We start from the raw sequence: 18,228 nt of genomic DNA on the forward strand, positions 1-18,228 counted from the left end.
CCGCATTTGAGGCTGAGGGAGCTGCGGGAACGGACAGGATTCGAACACACGCGGCCTGGCTTCGGAGTCTGCGCGCTCAGACATTACACGCTCCGGTCCCGACACGTGGCAGGCCGTAGCCTACGGTGGCACGTGTGCACAAACGTGCGTGTGGGTGCGTGGGGACGCGTACATGCCTGTGCGTGCTACGGGTGTGTGCTCCTGTGTAACCACTAGCGGGGATTTCAAATCCCCTTTCGGAATTAGGGCGCCCCCATAAGCAAGAGTAAGACAGGTAATAGAATGTAATCAACAAATTCGATTAAGAAGAGTTTTGTAGAACCCAACATCCCTCTAGTAGGCAACACACGTTTTTCTTCATGCATCCAAGGAACTCGTAGAAAGTTCAGCCAGGAGCACGGCCACGGAATAAAATCTTTAATTACTGTGTGGGCCGCATTCTCGGATCGTAATCTAATAAGTAATAAAAATTCAACCCCGAAGATCTTAAGGTGGAAATTAAGAAACATGCCTGGAGAGAAGTCTTTTACCGAAGAGGATGTTCAAAGGAAAATCACAAAGTATCTCAAACACAAAGGAAATGAGATACTTCACACTGAAACTATGAATATGACAGTATAAAATATGCTCAGAAAGGAATAAACTATGGCCTTAAATATCTTCATTATTAAAGAGGAAGTGCAGGAAATTCACAGTCATCTTAAGAAATTAGAAAAAACAACAAAAGGGACAAATGAATCTAATTTTAATAGTGATAAAATAATACACAAAAAATAGTAGAACGGAAAAATAAATCCAAAAATTGGTTTTTGATAAGACAAAGTTTGAAAGTCTATATGGATCCAATGATTTCTGGGAAAACACGAATTATCAAAATTGACTCCAAAAATATGAAAGTTCTGAGTGGACCAACTGCTATAAGACACTGCAGATAAACACTGGAATGACATGGTGTCACAGCTGAGTTCACTCTGGACCTTAAGACACGGACATTGATATTATTTAAGCTACTCCAAGCCTTAGAAAAAGATGGCAATTTCCCCAATCCATTCTGTGAAACCATAATAGTAATGTGAATACCTGATAAAAATAATATATGTAAGAATACAGGCTAGTTGTACTTAGGACTTGATGTAAAAAATTCTGTATAAGTTATTGATAAGCTTCAGCAATGAATCAAAAGCATAACGCACTATGACCCCCTAGGGCTGAGTCTAAGAACGCAAGAATGGCTCGATAGCTGGAAATCTATAACTCGCTTTCCATGATCACATCAGTAGATGCAGAAAAGCCTCTCATTCAGGAAGCCATCAAAACCCTGGAGGAGAAAGCAGGAAAAAACCTCTCTGACCTCAGCCGCAGCAATTTCTTACTCAACACATCTCCAAAGGCAAGGGAATTAAAAGCAAAAATGAACTATCGGGACCTCATCAAGATAGAAAGCTTCTGCACTGCAGAGGAAACAATCAACAAAACTAAGAGGCAACCGAAGGAATGGGGAAAGAGATTTGCAAATGACATATCGGATAAAGGGCTAGTATCCAAAATCTATAAAGAACTCACCAAACTCCACACCTGAAAAACAAATAATCCAGTGAAGAAATGGGCAGAAGACATGAATAGACACTTTTCCAAAGAAGACATCCAGATGGCCAACAGACATATGAAACAATGTTCAATGTCACTCATCATCAGGGAAATACAAATCAGAACCACACCGAGATACCACCTCATGCCAGTCAGAGTGGCTACAATCTACAAATCGGGAGACTACAGATGCTGGTGAGGATGTAGAGAAAGGGGAACCCTCTTGCACTGTTGGTGGGAATGCAAACTGGTAGAGCCGCTCTGGAAAACAGTGTGGAGCTTCCTCAAAAAATTAAAAATAGAACTACCCTACGACCCAGCAATAGCACTGCTAGGAGTCTACCCAAGGGATACAGGAGTGCTGATGCATAGGGGCACTTGTACCCCAATGTTTATAGCAGCACTTTCAATGGTAGCCAAATTATGGAAAGAGCCTAAATGTCCATCAACCGATGAATGGGTAAAGAAGTTGTGGTTTATATATACAATGGAATACTACTTGGCAATGAGAAAGAATGAAATCCTGCCATTTGCAGCAACGTGGATGGAACTGGAGGGTATTATGCTGAGTGAAATAAGTCAGGCAGAGAAAGATACCATATGTTTTCACTCATATGTGGATCCTCAGAAACTTAAGACCATGGGGGAGGGGAAGGGTAAAAAAAAAAAAAGTTACAGAGAGGGAGGGAGGGAAGTGAACCACAAGAGACTCTTAAACACTGAGAACAAACTGAGGGTTGATGGGGGCTGGGGGAGAGGGGAAAGTGGGTGATGGGCACAGAGGAGGGCACCTGTTGGGATGAGCGCTGGGTGTTGCATGGAAGCCAATTGGACAATACATTCTATTTAATATAAAAAAAACAATTAGAAAAAAAATCTGGGTTCGAAAGGCAGGACAGTGTCAAGTTGCTTAATTTTTCACATGACATCAATTTTTGCCTACCCACAAAAGGCAGGCAGAAGAAACGTCAAACGCAGTATGTTCGAGTTGCTCATCAGCGGGATGAAACATGCGTGACGAAAGGTACATTATGGGCAAGCTTCTGTCAGTAGATCATCCATCGGTGGCTGCGTTGTGTACCATACGAAGACACCTGCACAGTTTAACAAAGACATTGTTGGTGCCCTGTGTAGAGCCCCACATGAAACCCTACTCGTTCCCTCAGGGAGAGGTTTGTGGGTGTGTTATCGTTCTCCACAGCTTTCCAAGACTTCAGTGGCCCCTCACAATATGGTCTGTTGGCTTCTAGCAACCCGGGAACTTCCGTGGCTGTCATTTGGCTGCTGCTGGCTACTTGATATATAGCTACCTGCGCCCTGACTGGTGGTACGACATGCCTTTTCATCACGTAGCGTTTGTGACCCATTCTTGGTATACGATTACAACTCAAAGAATTACTTGTCTATTTCTCTGTCTTAAGACCAACGTCGGTTCATTTGAGTTTGGTACATTAATATTAATGTATAGATCTACATAATATCGATATAAATGTAATACTAATAAATATCATAAATAAAGAAGTCTCTCATTATGAATTCAGACACCATTCCTGATAAGAACTCAAAAATATATAGGGATTATAAGGGACTACTTAAATATGGGAAAGACTACCAAAAAACTATAGCAAATATCATTTTAAATAGCCAACACTGAAGTTGTTTTTATTAACATCAAGAATAAAAAAAAAAAAACAAACAAAAAAACAGAATCAGACAGGGATGCTGATTACACCATTAACGTTCAGCATCGCCTCAAAAGCTCTGGTCAACGCAATAAGAAAATGACATAATTCACATTGATGATGTCAAATCATATTAATCCGTATTAAGGATGAGGGAATAAAAAGAAAAGTGCACGTACAAGCTATATCGTCCAGTTGCAGGACAACTGAGCTGTCAGCACAGAGCCTGACGTGGGCTCGCGAGCTGCAAGATCATGACCTGAGCCCAAGTCGGTCGCTCAACGGACTGAGCCACCCAGGCGACTCTGGACTAGCCTTTTTGGAAGGAAAACAGGAAACAAAGATGAAAGGGAGGGAAGGAGGGGAAGAGAGCTGGAAGTTGAAGTAGAGAGGTGGGGAGGGGGGTCGGAGAGAGAATCAGGAATGAGATCCACTCGGTGCAGGGAGTTCAGAGAACATCTGTGTAAAGGGGCCCAAGAAACCTCCCAAAGCCAGCGGGGCCTCCGGGAGGGGATCTGACTGAAAGAGCAGGGGTCTCCAAAGACTCACGTCCCCTTGCTTACACCCTGTTGTGCCTTCCGAATCCGGTGCCACCAGCTTGTGGTGTCTGTTCCAAATAATAGTGATAATTTTAATTTAGTAATTCGATGTTCAACAACAAAAAAAGAGTTAATGGTTGAAAATGTATATCCTGATATTTTTATCCCTCTTGCTATTCCCACGTACAACTGACCCTTGAACAAGGCGGGGGTTAGGGGCACCAACCCCTGTGTGGTTAAAAATCCGCGGATCACTTCTGATGCCCCAAAGCTTTATTAATAGCCTACTGTTGACTGAAAGCCTTACCCATAACGCCAACAGTCAATTAATACGTATTTTGTGTGTTATATGTATCGTATACTGTATTCTTACAATAAAGGCAGCTCGAGGAAAGAAAGCATTACTTAAGAAAATCACAAGGAACAGAAAATCCATTTACGGGAACGGTGAAAAATTCACATATATGGGGACCCACATACGTCAAACCCACGGTTGTGCAAGGGTCAACGGTATTTTTAAAGAGAAAATACAGGTAGCTGTTGCGAGTTGTTGATTTTACGTGCAAACATCAAAGTGGGCTGCAAACACGTTCTGAGATAGTAAAGACTGGTGGACTTTCTACAGGTTGCCATAAAGGTGCTGGAGAGCTCCCTGAATGCACAGACCGGGATTTCGTGGCAGAAACTGCACTACCTCATTGGGGAAGTGACTTACGGCGGCCGGGTGACGGACACCTGGGACAGGCGGTGTCTAAACACCCTTCTGCACAAATTCTGTAACCCGGAAGTGCTGAAAGATGACTTCAGTTTCTCCAGTGATGAGGTGGGAACAGGCATTTACTTACAGTACTTGATCACTGAAATGTAGTTGCGTTATCTAAAACCTGCATTTAAATGGATTTTCATGGTCACTTTTAATGGCTCTTATTAACTGCCAGCAGCGTAAAAACAAGTCACCATTTACCATGTCAGCTGACATTTCATCTTCCCATGCATCCTCTCAAGGCCAGAAAGACCAGGGTCTGACCTCTGTCCCCTCGCTTATCCAAGAAGCAGACCATTAGGTCAGCCTCCGTGCAGGGAGAGAATTGGGCTCCATGCTTCAAAGGGATCGCGTCCAAGAAGCCGTGGGCGTCTCTTTACCCAGCATAGTCCTGTTCGTCATTATCACCTCATAGGTTCTAGAAGGCCCGTTTTCTCCCCAGGGGATGTGACACGAGAGTCAGCCTTACAGAGGGGAACTTAGCCACACAGCTAATCGCAGGAAGAAAGAGCTGGTGACCAGCATGAAGAGCTCTCCCACACCATTAAGTAGCTTCTTAATTAAAACAAATGTATTATGCATTTCGTAACTGGGATTTCGTATCTTTTGACCACCTTCACCCATTTGGCTCCCCCCCGCCAAGTGTTCAGACGGAGTCTTAACATCGTTGTCACATTCTTTCTATAGCTTCACCGAAGAAAGGCGGTTTGTTAAGGCTGGATTGTGTCCGTTATCTGTGGGTATGGGTCACTGAGGCAACAGGTAGTCAGAACCAAAATGGTTTCCCTTCTTCTGTCTCTCTTCCCAACAAGAAAGTTACTGTGCGTATCCCAGAGCCACACTTTACAAACGCAGTCGTCCCAGAGGTAGCTTTTGACAGGAGTGTCTGGAATAGGCCACCCAGAAGTAAGGGGAGCCTTCTGCGTAAATGTTACGGGAATTTTATATAATTACATATGGTATTTATATATTTATATATGGTATAACTTTTATGGGAAGAAGCATCCACATGCATTACGGAAAGTAGGCATCGCTCTGGACAAAAACTGACAAGTGGTTAAATGTTCAGATACATCAGCCAGTGCCGAAATCCGCGAGCTTGAGGGATTACGTACACATCGTCCAGTCCTTACCTGACGACGACACGCCTGGGCTCTTGGGACTGCACCCGGAGGCCATAAGGGGTGGCAGAGAGATCCAGGGCCGGCACCTTGTGGACAGTCTCATTACCATGCAACCTGGGACCAGCGCCGATCTCGTGGTCCGGTAAGAACTCACTAGCAACGGTCGTTAGTCGGAAATTATTAAATATTCATATTAAATAATTAAGTGTTAAGTGAATATTTAGGAATTTGAAGAGCTACAGTGCGGAACGTGCAGACAAATAAGTCTAAGATATAGTGGGGGTGCCCAGGCGGCTCAGTTGGTTAAGCGTCCAGTTCTTGGTTTTGGCTCAAGTCATGACCTCGCGTTTTGTGAGATCGAGCCCCACGTGGGGCTCTGTGGTGACAGCGTGGAGCCTGCCTGGGATTCTCTCTCTCTCTCTCTCTCTCTCTCTCTCTCTCTGTCTGCCCCTCCCCCACTCATGCATGCGCAGGCTCTCTCTCTCTCCCTCTCTCAAAGTAAACTTTAAAATAAAGTGCAAAATACAAAACAATCTGAACAGAAACTAAAGTGTAAGAGGACAGTATGTTGAAGAGGGCCAACGATACCACAGTCACAGGGCCTCAACAGCCTTACTCTGCTTATCCATAAACACAGAATGCCTGTTTCCCCGTCAAGGCCATTGTGAGCTTTAAAAGCTGTAACAGATGGGGGCGCCTGGGTGGCTCAGTCGGTGAAGTGCCCCACTTCGGCTCAGGTCATGATCTCACGGCTCGTGCGTTCAAGCCCCACATCAGGCTCTGCACTTCCGATTCTGTGTCTCCCTCTCTCTCTGCCCCTCCCCTGCTCATGCCCTGTCTCTCTCTCTCTCTCAAAAATAAACAAACATTAAAAAGCTATACCAGACGTAACCCAAATTCTCAAGCCTCCGCAGCCTGTAACTAGAAGACAAGGTCACGTTTGTCAAGGCCACAGCTACGTGGTGTGAGCTCAGTGGCCTCACTGCCTCCCCAGCAAAGTGTGTTCCTGAGGTTCCCAGACGTCCTCTCGGGTGCTCGTTCACACCCGCTGAGGACGCAGGTGGCCCACGCAGGCCTCGCCTCCTTCTTCCCTCGCTGAGTTCAAATCCCATTTCCACCACCTGACTTTGCAGACTTGGGGACGTCAGTTAAGTCTTCAAGTTCATCACGTTCGCATCTGAGATAATAACCGTGCCTACCTGTGGGGCTGTTCTCAGAATGCGAGTTCCTCAGGTTAAGGGCAGCTTAAAAATCTAATTTTTCAATGTGTAAGTCTTACAGATTTTAACAATAATTTTTAAAAGGTCTTTGAATAGCGTTTGGTTATCTACTGACGTAAACGCTTTCAAGTATAATAATATTCATTACAGAGTTAATGTACTTCAGCTACCTCACCGCCAAACCTTCTTCAAATCTTGCAACAATTCTTATAAATCTAATAATTAAACAAATACGTGGGACCTTAAATTCTCTTATGTCTTCAAATATATCAACTTAGCTGAATTTCAACTCAAAATCATAAATTGAAACCAATTTCCCCACTTCCTGTTGTAAGTTGGAGTCCCAAAGCTGACCTTCAGGTGTTAAGAGCCCCAAATCTCTTAAATATCATAAATATTGAAAATACCAACAGGTACAGATTCCTCAACACAAAAGTACTGTCACTGTGGTTTTGACTCTGTTAATCCTGTCTACACCAACTTCTCAGTCTTCCCCGGGACCAGTGGCGCCACTGTGCGTGACATGGGAGTTTGCCTTCTTGGTGTGCTTCGGGTTGGGGGGAAAACAAGTAAATAAACTGAAACCGAAATTTAAACCACTTGGGAACACGCATCGGATGCCTTGAACCCCGATTATACTTGTCGTTAAGGTCATCTCAACTCCAACCCCCAGTGATGGTGACGTTGCCCACGTCCCCAGGATCCGAGTCCACGTTCCCCTAGGCTGTTAGTCTGTGGGCTCACAGATCGGGTTTAGGGCCCTTGTGCTCTGCAGGAGCGCCAGCGGACCTGACCACCTGAGTCCTCAGTCTTGTCCTTGCCGCTGGTACACGGGTGGCCCCGCTCTCGGTAATCCCCCCTGTGACGTCACCACAAGGTTCTATAAAAGCTGGGCTGCAGCTCGGGCTTTGTGGGGGATGGGCGTGTGCGGCCAGGACCTTCTGCGCACAGGCGCCCCCGATGGTAAGTTCCCCCGAGTAAAACTGTAAGTGGTCCTCTTAGTCTGGAGGACACGTCTCCCTCCTCCACCTCCTAACAGGCTCCTAAGATACACATGTCTTTTTTATATTTTTTTTCCACTTAGTTCTAAAACCTCTGAACCTATTGGAACTCTGTACGCTTTGGTCTTCTCGTCTCTTTGTTGTTGTTTAGTTGTTGTTTTTCTTGAGAGAGACAGAAACCGAATGAGAAGGAGAGGAGCACAGAGAGAGAGAGAGAGAGAGAGAGAGAGAGAGAGACTCCCAAGCAGGCTCCGTGCTGTCAGCCCAGAGCCCAACGCAGGGCTCGAACCCATAAAACTGTGAGATCATGACCCGAGCTGAAACCGAGAGTCGGACACTCAGGCGACCGTGCCACCCAGGCGCCCCTTCCTGTCTCTGGACCACGAAACTCATATTAAAATGGTATCTGATTGGATCCTCACTGTGGCTTTGGCTGACCATCTGGTGCTCTCTTCCAAGGTCATTGCACTGACACAAAACAGGTGTAACCGAGCCCTCCCCCCACCGACGGAGTGAACGCGTCCTACCTTCTACGTGCAGGAAAACTGCACACAGAGCGAAAGAGGAGTGGCTACTTGGAAGCCTTCCCGTGTGCCCCCAGAAGATCAGGTTCAATTCCCTGCGCGTCCTGCGCTCGTAAATACTGACGGCTATGCCTCCCACCTTCAACAAATTCGCCAGTAAGAGATGGGTTATGGGGCTGCTGTTCGCAAGCATGTTGAGTGTGTTTACCCGTGCCCCTCGGGCATTCTGGGAGGCTGGGATGGCTGCCATTATGCTGCCTGTGCTCAAAACACACTAGAAACTTCTCTGCATGACTAGATCTAAAAGATCCGTCCCATTTGACTTAACACCCTCAGGGGTAGCAAAGAGTTGCCCTTTGAAGATGTGTGCTTTTTGAAGTCTTCTGAATCATCAGAAGCCACCTTGGACGAATGCCACTGAGTAACCTTGCTTTAAAGTCACCGCCTAAGTGTGAAAACAAAATGGGAAAACCTCCTACTTGGCGTGAGGGGTGAGCGGACACAGAAGCAGTGCACTGAGCGTGGCTGTGGCTTCCAGGCCGTCGCTCACCGTGCAGGACGACACCCTGGCTGTGTGAGACCTGGGTGACGGCTGAAACCAGCCCCTGCCAGCAGTTAGAGTAACAGCACGAGCTCAGGGGAGCTTTAGTGCTTAGAGCTCGTCCAGCTTTCGCGCTCTGCCCTGCCTGGTCCAGGCCTGTGCCCCACGGGCCGCCCAGCGTCTCCGAGGAATCTGACACGCGGTTGGTGACAAACACACACTGTCGGGTTGCCGCCTGCGCCTTCATTTCATCATTGACACTTCACGCAGATGCGTTCCGACGATGAATTGTCGACAAAGAAATCTTAACCCTTTAAAAATACATATTTTCTTGGGGCGCCTGGGTGGCTCAGTTGGTTGAGCGTCCGACTTCGGCTCAGGTCACAATCTCGTGGTCCGTGAGTTCGAGCCCCGCGTCAGGCTCTGGGCCGATGGCTCAGAGCCTGGAGCCTGCTTCCGATTCTGTGTCTCCCTCTCTCTCTGCCCCTCCCCCGTTCATGCTCTGTCTCTCCCTGTCTCAAAAATAAATAAAGGTTAAAAAAAAATTTTTTTAAATACATATTTTCTTGTAAACGTCTAAAGTGCAGGGGGTGCCTGGGTGGCTCAGTCAGTTAAGTGTCTTTTTTTTTTTTTAATGTTTATTTTTGAGAGAGAGAGAGAGAGAGAGAGAGAGAGACGGAGCGTGAGCAGGGGAGGGGCAGAGAGAGAGGGAGACACAGAATCCGAAGCAGGCTCCAGGCTCCGAGCTGTCAGCACAGGGCCTAACACGGGGCTCAAACCCACAGACTATGAGATCATGACCTGAGCTGAAGCTGGACGCTTAACCAACTGAGCCACCCTGGTGCCCCTTAAGTGTCTGACTCTTGATCTCAGGGTCGTGGGTTCAAGTCCCGCATTGGGCTCCACACTCCTTGTGGAGCCTACTAGAATTAAAAAAAAGGTTAAATTATAAATAAAATAAAAATTTCTCGGGAAGCAGGGCAAGGGGCCAGTTTTATCCCGACCATTGATTTCAGTTCGGGTCGTGATCTCACGGTTGATGAGGTAGAGCCCCGCGCCGGCTCCACGGCCGGCCGCTTCCTCATCTGTAAGATGCACGGACTCCGTCGTGTGCCTAGTCGCGTGCGGCTGTGAAGCGGCTTGGCCCGGGCCTGAACAGCGGGCTGTCCTGGGTCACACAGATCCGCATCTCTCCGTGTCCTTTGTAGTCCCGAGCAGAGTAACGACGAACTGCTGATGGAAATCCTGTCTGACCTGCTACAGCGGCTGCCGAGGTCTGTGGAGAAGGAAGAATGTGCTGGAACACCCAGCACCTTGAAGTGCATCATGTCCAGCCCCCTCTGGGAGTCTCTCTGTAAGAGCATCCAAGGTAGGCACAGGACGTGCGTCCTCGGGGAAGGACTCTGGCCCCAAGGGGAAGGGGTGGGGGTCCCCCAAGACCCCACAGAAGCAGCCAGGCCGAGTGAGGTAGGCAGTGCGGTCTCTACGCCCCCCCTTCCCACTCTCCAAGCTGAGAGACCACCCCCTCCCGCTCTCCAAGCTTGGGGCAGAGAAGGAAAGGGTGCTGTAGCTTTGTCTTCCTTTCTGGTTTTGTTGGGGCAGGGGGGTGGGTGGCTGGGAGACTAAAAGTGAAGAAATATGCTTGTAGCAAAGCAGGAAGGAGCTGCCCTGCCTGAGGCTATAGAGCAGCTTGGGGGGTCCCTGCCCCACCCGGCCTGCCTGCGGAGCACAAGGAACGTGGACCCTCTGACCGGCGGCCCCGCTCTGAGGGCTCCGGAAAGGGGGCAGGCCCAGGGGTGACAGGGCACCCAGCCCCCGGGGGGCCAGCGTCCGGGCCGTGGCAAATGACCCAGTTAACTTCTCAACATCCATATCTTAACCGTTTATTTTTGAAAAATTTTTAAATATTTATTTATTTGGGGGAGAGCACAAGTAGGGGAGGGACAGAGAGACGGGGACAGAGGATCTGAAGCGGGCTCTGAGCTGACGGCACAGAGCACGATGCCAGGCTTGACCCCACAACCGGCACAGACCCCGAGGTCAGGCTTGACCCCCCCCCCCCAAACCGCGAGATCATGACCTGAGCCAGCCAGACGCTCAACCAGCTGGGCCACCCAGGCGCCCCTATACCTTACCCCTTTAAAGAAGGTTCGTCAGGAACCCAATGCTGAGCGGTAGTCTGTGACATCGGTGCTGCTGTGGAGTCGGAACCACGGTCAGCACCCTAGGGCTGTGGCCAGGTCCAGCCACCGTTCATTCCTGTGCAGCCTGAAAGCTAAAAGGGGTCTCACATTCTTTAGTGGTTGGAAAAAACCAAAAGAAGAATATTTTAGGACCCGTAAATATCATACGAAATACGAACGCGAGGGCTGCCGCACAAATAAAACTTTACTGGCAGACGGCCAAGCTTACCGGTTTCGTGAGCCCGCGCCTGCCTTCGCACCACGGAAGCAGAGCCCAGCAGTCGTGACGCAGACGGGGTGGCCACGGAGCCTGAAGTAATTCCTGATTTTCTGCAGAAAGCGTGTCGCGATCGCTGGTCTTGACGCATGAAGTTCCTTCCATTTCCGAAGCCCGTGTTTCTCCTTTTATCTGAAAAATAACCTAATGTTCTGTCTTTCTCGATCCAGGCTATGATCCCCTCATCCACTGTGTCCTGCTAACCTTTCTGAGCCAAGAAATCGAACGATTTGATAAGTTCTTATTTGTTGTGCATGAATCTTTGAAAGGCCTTCAACTTGCGATAAAAGGAAAAACCATCCTCACCCAAGAACTGGAGGAAATGTATGAGTCTTTTCTCAATAGAAGAGTGCCTACGCTGTGGCAGGTGAGAGCTGTCACGCTACCGGTTAACTGCTGAGCCGTAAGCGTGGGGTGCGGGCAGGGGGTGGGGGGCGTTCACTGTGGCACCTGATGAAGTGTTAAGTATTCTTGAAAGATGCTGACGTACGTTGGGCGTGAACATGTATTAATAAAACCTCTTAGAGGGCAATCTGGCCATTCCACTCAGATAAATTTAAGATGTGTTGTTAATTTTAAGTTGCAGAAAATGATGTCATTTTTAGAGATTATAAAAACCTATATACTAGTGTGTGCATACATGTGCTTATAAAAACGCATCTATGCTTTAGATTCAAGAACCCCAACCGAAAGTCTCGGAAGAAAATGCACAAACAACTCTTCCCACTGGTGGCCTTAAATGAGGGAGACTGGAGGGTCTTGTGGTGGGAAAGAGGCTTTAACTTTACATTTTACGTATCCTTGTATCTTACTGTACTGTTTTTTTTTTTTTATCACATTCGTGTCTTTTTAAGTTTTTATTCCGGTATAACTGACCTACAGGGTTAGATTAGCTTCAGGTGTACAGGACAGTGATTGAACACGCGTATTCACTACTCTGTGCTCATCATGACAAGGGTGCCCCTTAATTTATCACCATCACCTATTTCACCCATCCCCCCACCCCGCCACCTCCCCTCTGGTGACCAGCAGTGTCTTCTCTGTAAGTTAGGAGTCTGTTTTTTGATTTGTTTCTTTTTTTGCTCTGTTTCTTAAATTCCACATTTGAGTGAAACCATATGGTATTTGCCTTTCTCCGCCTGTTCTTTCGCTTAGCATGATACCCTCTAGACCCATCCACGTTGTAGCAAATGGCAGGATTTCATTCTCTGCTATGGGGGACTGCTATGCCATCACGTACGTATGCCTCTTTGTCCGTCCACTTGTCTATCGATGGGCTTGGGTTGTCTCCACCCTTGGCTACTGTAAATAGTGCTGCAGTAAACATCAGGGTGCACGTATCTTTTCGAATTAGTGTTTTTGGTTTCTTTGGGTAAATACCCAGTAGTGGAATTACTGATCATATGGTGATTCTACTTTTAATGCTTTGAGGAAACTTCATACTGTTTTCCAAGTGGCTGCACCAGCGTGCATTCCCACCAATAATGCAAGAGTGTTCCCCTTTCTCCACATCTTGGTCAATATTTGTTGTTTCTTATGTTGTTGATTTTAGCCATTCTGACAGGTGTGAGGTGGTATCTCATCGTGGTTTTGATTTGCATTTCCCTGATGATGAGTGACATTGAGCATCTCTTCATGTGTCTGTTGGCCATCTGGATGTCTTCTTTGGGAAAATGTCCGTTCGTGTTTTCTGCCCATTTTTAAATTGGGTTATTTTTTGGTGTTGAGTTGTATAAGTTCTTTATATATTTTGGGTACTAACCTTTTATGAGATCTGTCATTTGCAAGTATCTTCTCACATTCAGTAGTTGTCTTTTAGTCTCGTTGATTGTTTCCTTTGCTGTACAGAAGCTTTTTATTTTGATTCAGTCCCAATAGTTTATTTTTCTTTTGTTTCCCTTTTCCCAGGAGACATGTCTAGAAAAACATTGCTACAGCCGATGTCAGAGGCATTACTGTCTGTGCTGTCTTCGAGGATTTTATGGTTTCAGGTCTCACATTTGGGTCTTTAATCTATTTTGACTGTCATTTTTGTGCATGGTGTAAGAAAGTGGTTCAGGGGGCGCCTGGGTGGCGCAGTCGGTTGAGCGTCCGACTTCAGCCAGGTCACGATCTCGCGGTCCGTGAGTTCGAGCCCCGCGTCGGGCTCTGGGCTGATGGCTCGGAGCCTGGAGCCTGTTTCCGATTCTGTGTCTCCCTCTCTCTCTGCCCCTCCCCCGTTCATGCTCTGTCTCTCTCTGTCCCAAAAATAAAATAAAAACGTTGAAAAAAAAAAAAAGAAAGTGGTTCAGTTTTATTCTTTTGCTTGTAACTGTCCAATTTTCCCAGCACCATTTGTTGAAGAGACTGTCTTTGTCCCATTGCATATTCTTTCTCTTTTGTTGAAGATTAATTGACCATATAATTGTGGTTTCGCTTCTGGGCTCTCTATTCTGTTCAGTTGATCTGTGTGTCTGTTTGTCTGTAATACCATCCTGTTTTGATTACTACAACTTTGTTGTAGGTCTTGAAATCTGGGATTGTGACACCTACACTTTTAGTCTTCTTTTTCAAGATTTCTTTGGCTATTTGGAGTCTTTTGTGGTTCCATACAAATTTTAGGATCGTTTGTTCTAGTTGTGTGAAAAATGCTATTGGTATTTTCATAGGGATTGCATTAAATATGTAGATTGCTTTGGGTAGTATTGTTAAATATTTTAACAATATTTATTCTCCCAATCCATGAGCATAGAGTATCTTTCCATTTGTTTGTGTCATCTTTAATTTCTTTCATCAGTGTTTTATAGTTTCCAGAATATAGGTCTTTAGATGCCTTTCATTCTTGTCTGATTGCTGTGGACTTTCAATACTATGTTGAATACAAGTGCTGAGAGTGGACATCCTTGTCTTGTTCTTGATCTCAGGAGAAAAGTTCTGTTTTCCCCATGAAAGAAGCGATGTTTGCCGTGGGTTTTTCATATATGCCCTTTATTATGTTGAGATACCTTCCCTCTAAACCTACTTTGTTGAGTGTTTTTATCATGACTGGATGTTGTACTTGGTCAAATGCTGTTTCTGCATCTATTGAAAGGATCATATGGTTTTTATCCTTTCTCTTATTGATGTGATGTATCATGTAGATTGATTTGTAAATATCAAATCACCCTTCCATCCCAGAGATAAACCCCACTTGATCATGGTGGATAATTTTTTTACTGTATTGTTGAATTCGGTTTGCTAGCGCTTTGGTCAGGATTTTACATCTGTGTTCATCATGGATATTGGCCTGAGTTCTTTTTTTTTTTTGTAGTGTCTTTTTCTGGTTTTCTGTATCAGGGTAATGCTGGCCCCATAGAATGAATTTGGAAGCTTTCCTTCCTCTTCTATTTTTGGAATAGTTTGAGAAGAACAGGTATTATTAACTCTTCTTTAAATGTTTGGTAGAATTAGGGGCGCCTTGGTGGCTCAGTAGGTTAAGCGTCCGACTTCAGCTTAGGTCACGATCTTGTAGTTCGTGACTTTGAGCCCCACATCAGGCTCTGTGGTGACAGCTCAGAGCCTGGGGCCTGCTTTGGATTCTGTGTCTCCCTTTCTCTCTATCCCTCCCCCACTCATGCTTTGTCTCTCAAAAATAAGTAAACATTTTTAAAAAATTAAATGGTGCGCCTGGGTGGCTCAGTTGACTGACTTCGGCTCAGGTCAGGATCTCATGGTTGTGAGTTCGAGCCCCATGTCGGGCTCTGTGCTGACAGCTCGGAACCTAGAGCCTGCCCCAGGTTCTGTGTCTCCCTCTCTCTCTGCCCCTCCCCTGCTCATGGTCACTTGCTCACATGCTCTCTCTCTCTCTCTCTCTCAAAAATGAATAAACATTAAAAAAAAATAAAAATAAATTTAAATGTTTGGTAGAATTTACCTATGAAGCTGTCTGGTCCTGGACTTTTGTTTGTTGGAAGTTTTTTGATTACTGATTCAATTTAATTGCTAGTAATTGATCTGTTCAAATTTTCTCTTTCTTTCTGATTCAGTTTTTGGAGTGTATATGTTTCTAGGAACGTATCCAGTTCTTCTAGGTTGCCCAACTTGTTGGCATACCATTTTACATACTGTTCTCCTATAATCTTTTTATTATTCTGTGGTGTCAGTTATTTTTTTCCCTCTTTCATTTCTGATTTGATTAGTTATTTGAGTCTCTGTTTCTTTTTTTCTTTTTTTTCTTTTTGAGGAGCCTGGGCTACGCTCATCAATATTGTTGATCTTTTCAAAACTCCAGCTCTTGGTTTCATTGACCTGTTCTAGGTTTTAAATTTCTGTTTCATTTATTTCTACTCGAATTTCCTTCCTTTCCTTTCCTTTTTGGTTTTATTTGTTCTTTTTCTAGCTCCATTAGGTGTAAGGTTATGTTGTTTGAGATTCTTCTTGCTTCTTGTGGTAGCCCTGTGTTGCTATAAACTTCCCTCTTAAAACAGCTTCTGCTGCATCCCAAAGATTTGGGACCATTGTATTTTCATTTTCATTTTCTCCATGTGTTTTTTATTTTATTTCCTCTTTGATTTCTTGATCAAATTGATCCATTTATTGTTTAGTAGCGTGTATTTAGCCTCCATGTATTTGTGTTCTTTCCAGATTTTTTTCTTGTTGATTTTTAGTTTCATAGAGTTGTGGTCAGAAAAGATGCATGCTTTGACTTCAGTCTTTGGAATTTGCTGAGACTTGTTTTGTGGCTGGATATGTGATCTGTTCTGGAGAATGTTCCATGTGTACTTGAAAACAATGTGCATTCTGCTGACTTTGGATGGAATGTCTGAATATACCTGTTAGATCAGCTGCCCCAGTGTGTCATTCAAAGCCACTGTTTCCTTGTTGACTTTCTGTTTACATGATCTGTCCATTGATGTAAGCAGGGTGCTAAAGTCCCCACTATTTTTGTATCCTTATCAATTGCATCCTTCATGTTATTAGCTGCTTTATGTATTGGGGTGTTCTACGTTGGGTGCATAAATATTTACAATTGTTATATCTTCTTGTAGGATTGTCCCCTTTATTATTATATACTGTCCTTCTTTGTCTCTTATTACAGACTTTGTTTTAAAGTCTATTTCGTTCAATAAGAATTGTTACCCTGGCTTCCTTTTCACTTCCATGTACGTGATAAATGCTTTTCCATCCCTTCACTTTCAATCTGCAGGTGTCTTTGGGAATGAAATGAGTCTCTTGTAGGCAGCATATAGATGGGTCTTGCTTTTTTATCCATTACGTCACCCTGTGTCTTTTGATCGGAGCAAAATGGATTGCGTCCATTTACATTCAAAGTAATTATTGATATGTATGTACTTACTGCCATTTCGTCACTCCTTTTACGGTCGTAGTTCTTCTCTGTTCCTTTCTTTTGAGAAGTCCGCTGCTTTCTTTAGTGATATATTTGGATTCCTTTCTCTTTATTTTTTGCATATCTGTTACCAGTTTTTGATTTGTGGTTAACATTCGGTTTGCACATAATGTCTTATGTGTACAGGAGTCTATATTAAGTTGATGGTTGCTTAAGTTTGAAGCCATTGTAAAGGCACTAAATTTTTACTCTTCCCCATGGTGTAGGTATCTGATATCATACTTTACATACGTTAATTTTGTGAATCCCTTGACAGATTTTTACATATATACTTATTGCTTTTGTGATTCCTGCTTTTCTTATTCCTGCTTACGGTCTTTCCTTGCCTCTCAGAGTCCCCTTTATCGTTTCTTGTGGGTCTGGTTTAGTGGTCATGGACTCCTTTAAACTTTGGGAAGCTCTTATCCATCCTTCTATTCTGAATGATAGCCGTGCTGGATACAGTATTCTTGGCTGCAGGCTTTTCCTTTCAGCACTTTGATTATATCATGCCCCTCCCTTCTGGCCTGCAAAGTTGCTGCTGAGAATGCAGCTGATTGCCTTATGGGATTTCCCTTGTATGAAACTGCTTTCTTTTCTCTTGCTGCTTTTAAAACTCTCTCTTGATCCATGCTTCTTGCCATTTAAATTCCTCTGTGCCTTGGTGTGGACCTCCTTTGGTTTTGTTAGGGGCTCTCTGTGCCTCCTGAATCTGGACTTCTGTTTCCTTCCCCAGATTCAGGAAGGTTTCAGCTGTCATTTGTTCAAATAAATTTTCTGTCCTCTTTGCTCTCTTCTCCTTCTAGGACCCCAATAATGCAAATGTTATTAGGCTTGACGGTGTCACTGAGTTCCCCTAACTTGTTCTCATTTTTTCTTTTTCTCAACTACTCAGCTTGATTTCTCTCCATTACTCTGTCCTCCAGGTCACTGATCTGTTCTTCTGCTTCCTCTACTCTACTATTTATTCCATCTCGTGTATTTTTAATATCAGTTATTGTGTTCTTTGTCACTGATTGGTTCTTTTTTATGTTTTCTGTCTCTGTGTTGAGGGTCTCACTGAGGTCCCCCACTCTTTCTCAAGTCCAGTGAGTATATTTATGACCATTACTTTAAATTCTCTACCAGGCATATTACTCCATTACTCATTTCATTTCATTACTCCATCTCCATTTCATTTAGTTCTCTTGCTGCGATTTTTGTCCTGTTCATTCACTTGGGACATATTCCTTTGTCTCTTCATGTTGTCTAACTCTCTGTGTCTGTTTGTGTCAGCAAAGTCAGCTGCATCTCCCGCACTTAAAGCAGTGGCCTTAGGAAGACGAGGTCCTGTAGTGCCCCGCAGTGCAGTGTCCCCTGTACACGGGAAAATGGCGCTTCAGGGGTGTCCCCGTGTGTGTTGCTACAGGGGTTCCTACTGCAGCAGCTGAACCGTGTTCCCCT

At 45.0% G+C, this 18,228-nt stretch overlaps 1 protein-coding gene across 1 annotated transcript in view; it reads left to right on the forward strand.

The window, feature by feature from the left end:
- The window catches only part of DNAH14 (dynein axonemal heavy chain 14), a 328,550-nt gene that overhangs the window by 293,412 nt on the left and 16,910 nt on the right, over positions 1-18,228 (forward strand). Inside the window, exons 80-83 of the mRNA XM_047848102.1 lie at positions 4,434-4,631; positions 5,641-5,837; positions 10,190-10,350; positions 11,612-11,808. Coding sequence (XP_047704058.1) covers positions 4,434-4,631; positions 5,641-5,837; positions 10,190-10,350; positions 11,612-11,808 — 753 coding nt within the window. The remainder of the gene's footprint in view (positions 1-4,433; positions 4,632-5,640; positions 5,838-10,189; positions 10,351-11,611; positions 11,809-18,228) is intronic.

The sequence above is a fragment of the Prionailurus viverrinus genome, unplaced genomic scaffold, assembly GCF_022837055.1.
Source record: "Prionailurus viverrinus isolate Anna unplaced genomic scaffold, UM_Priviv_1.0 scaffold_53, whole genome shotgun sequence".
Taxonomy (NCBI): domain Eukaryota; kingdom Metazoa; phylum Chordata; class Mammalia; order Carnivora; family Felidae; genus Prionailurus; species Prionailurus viverrinus.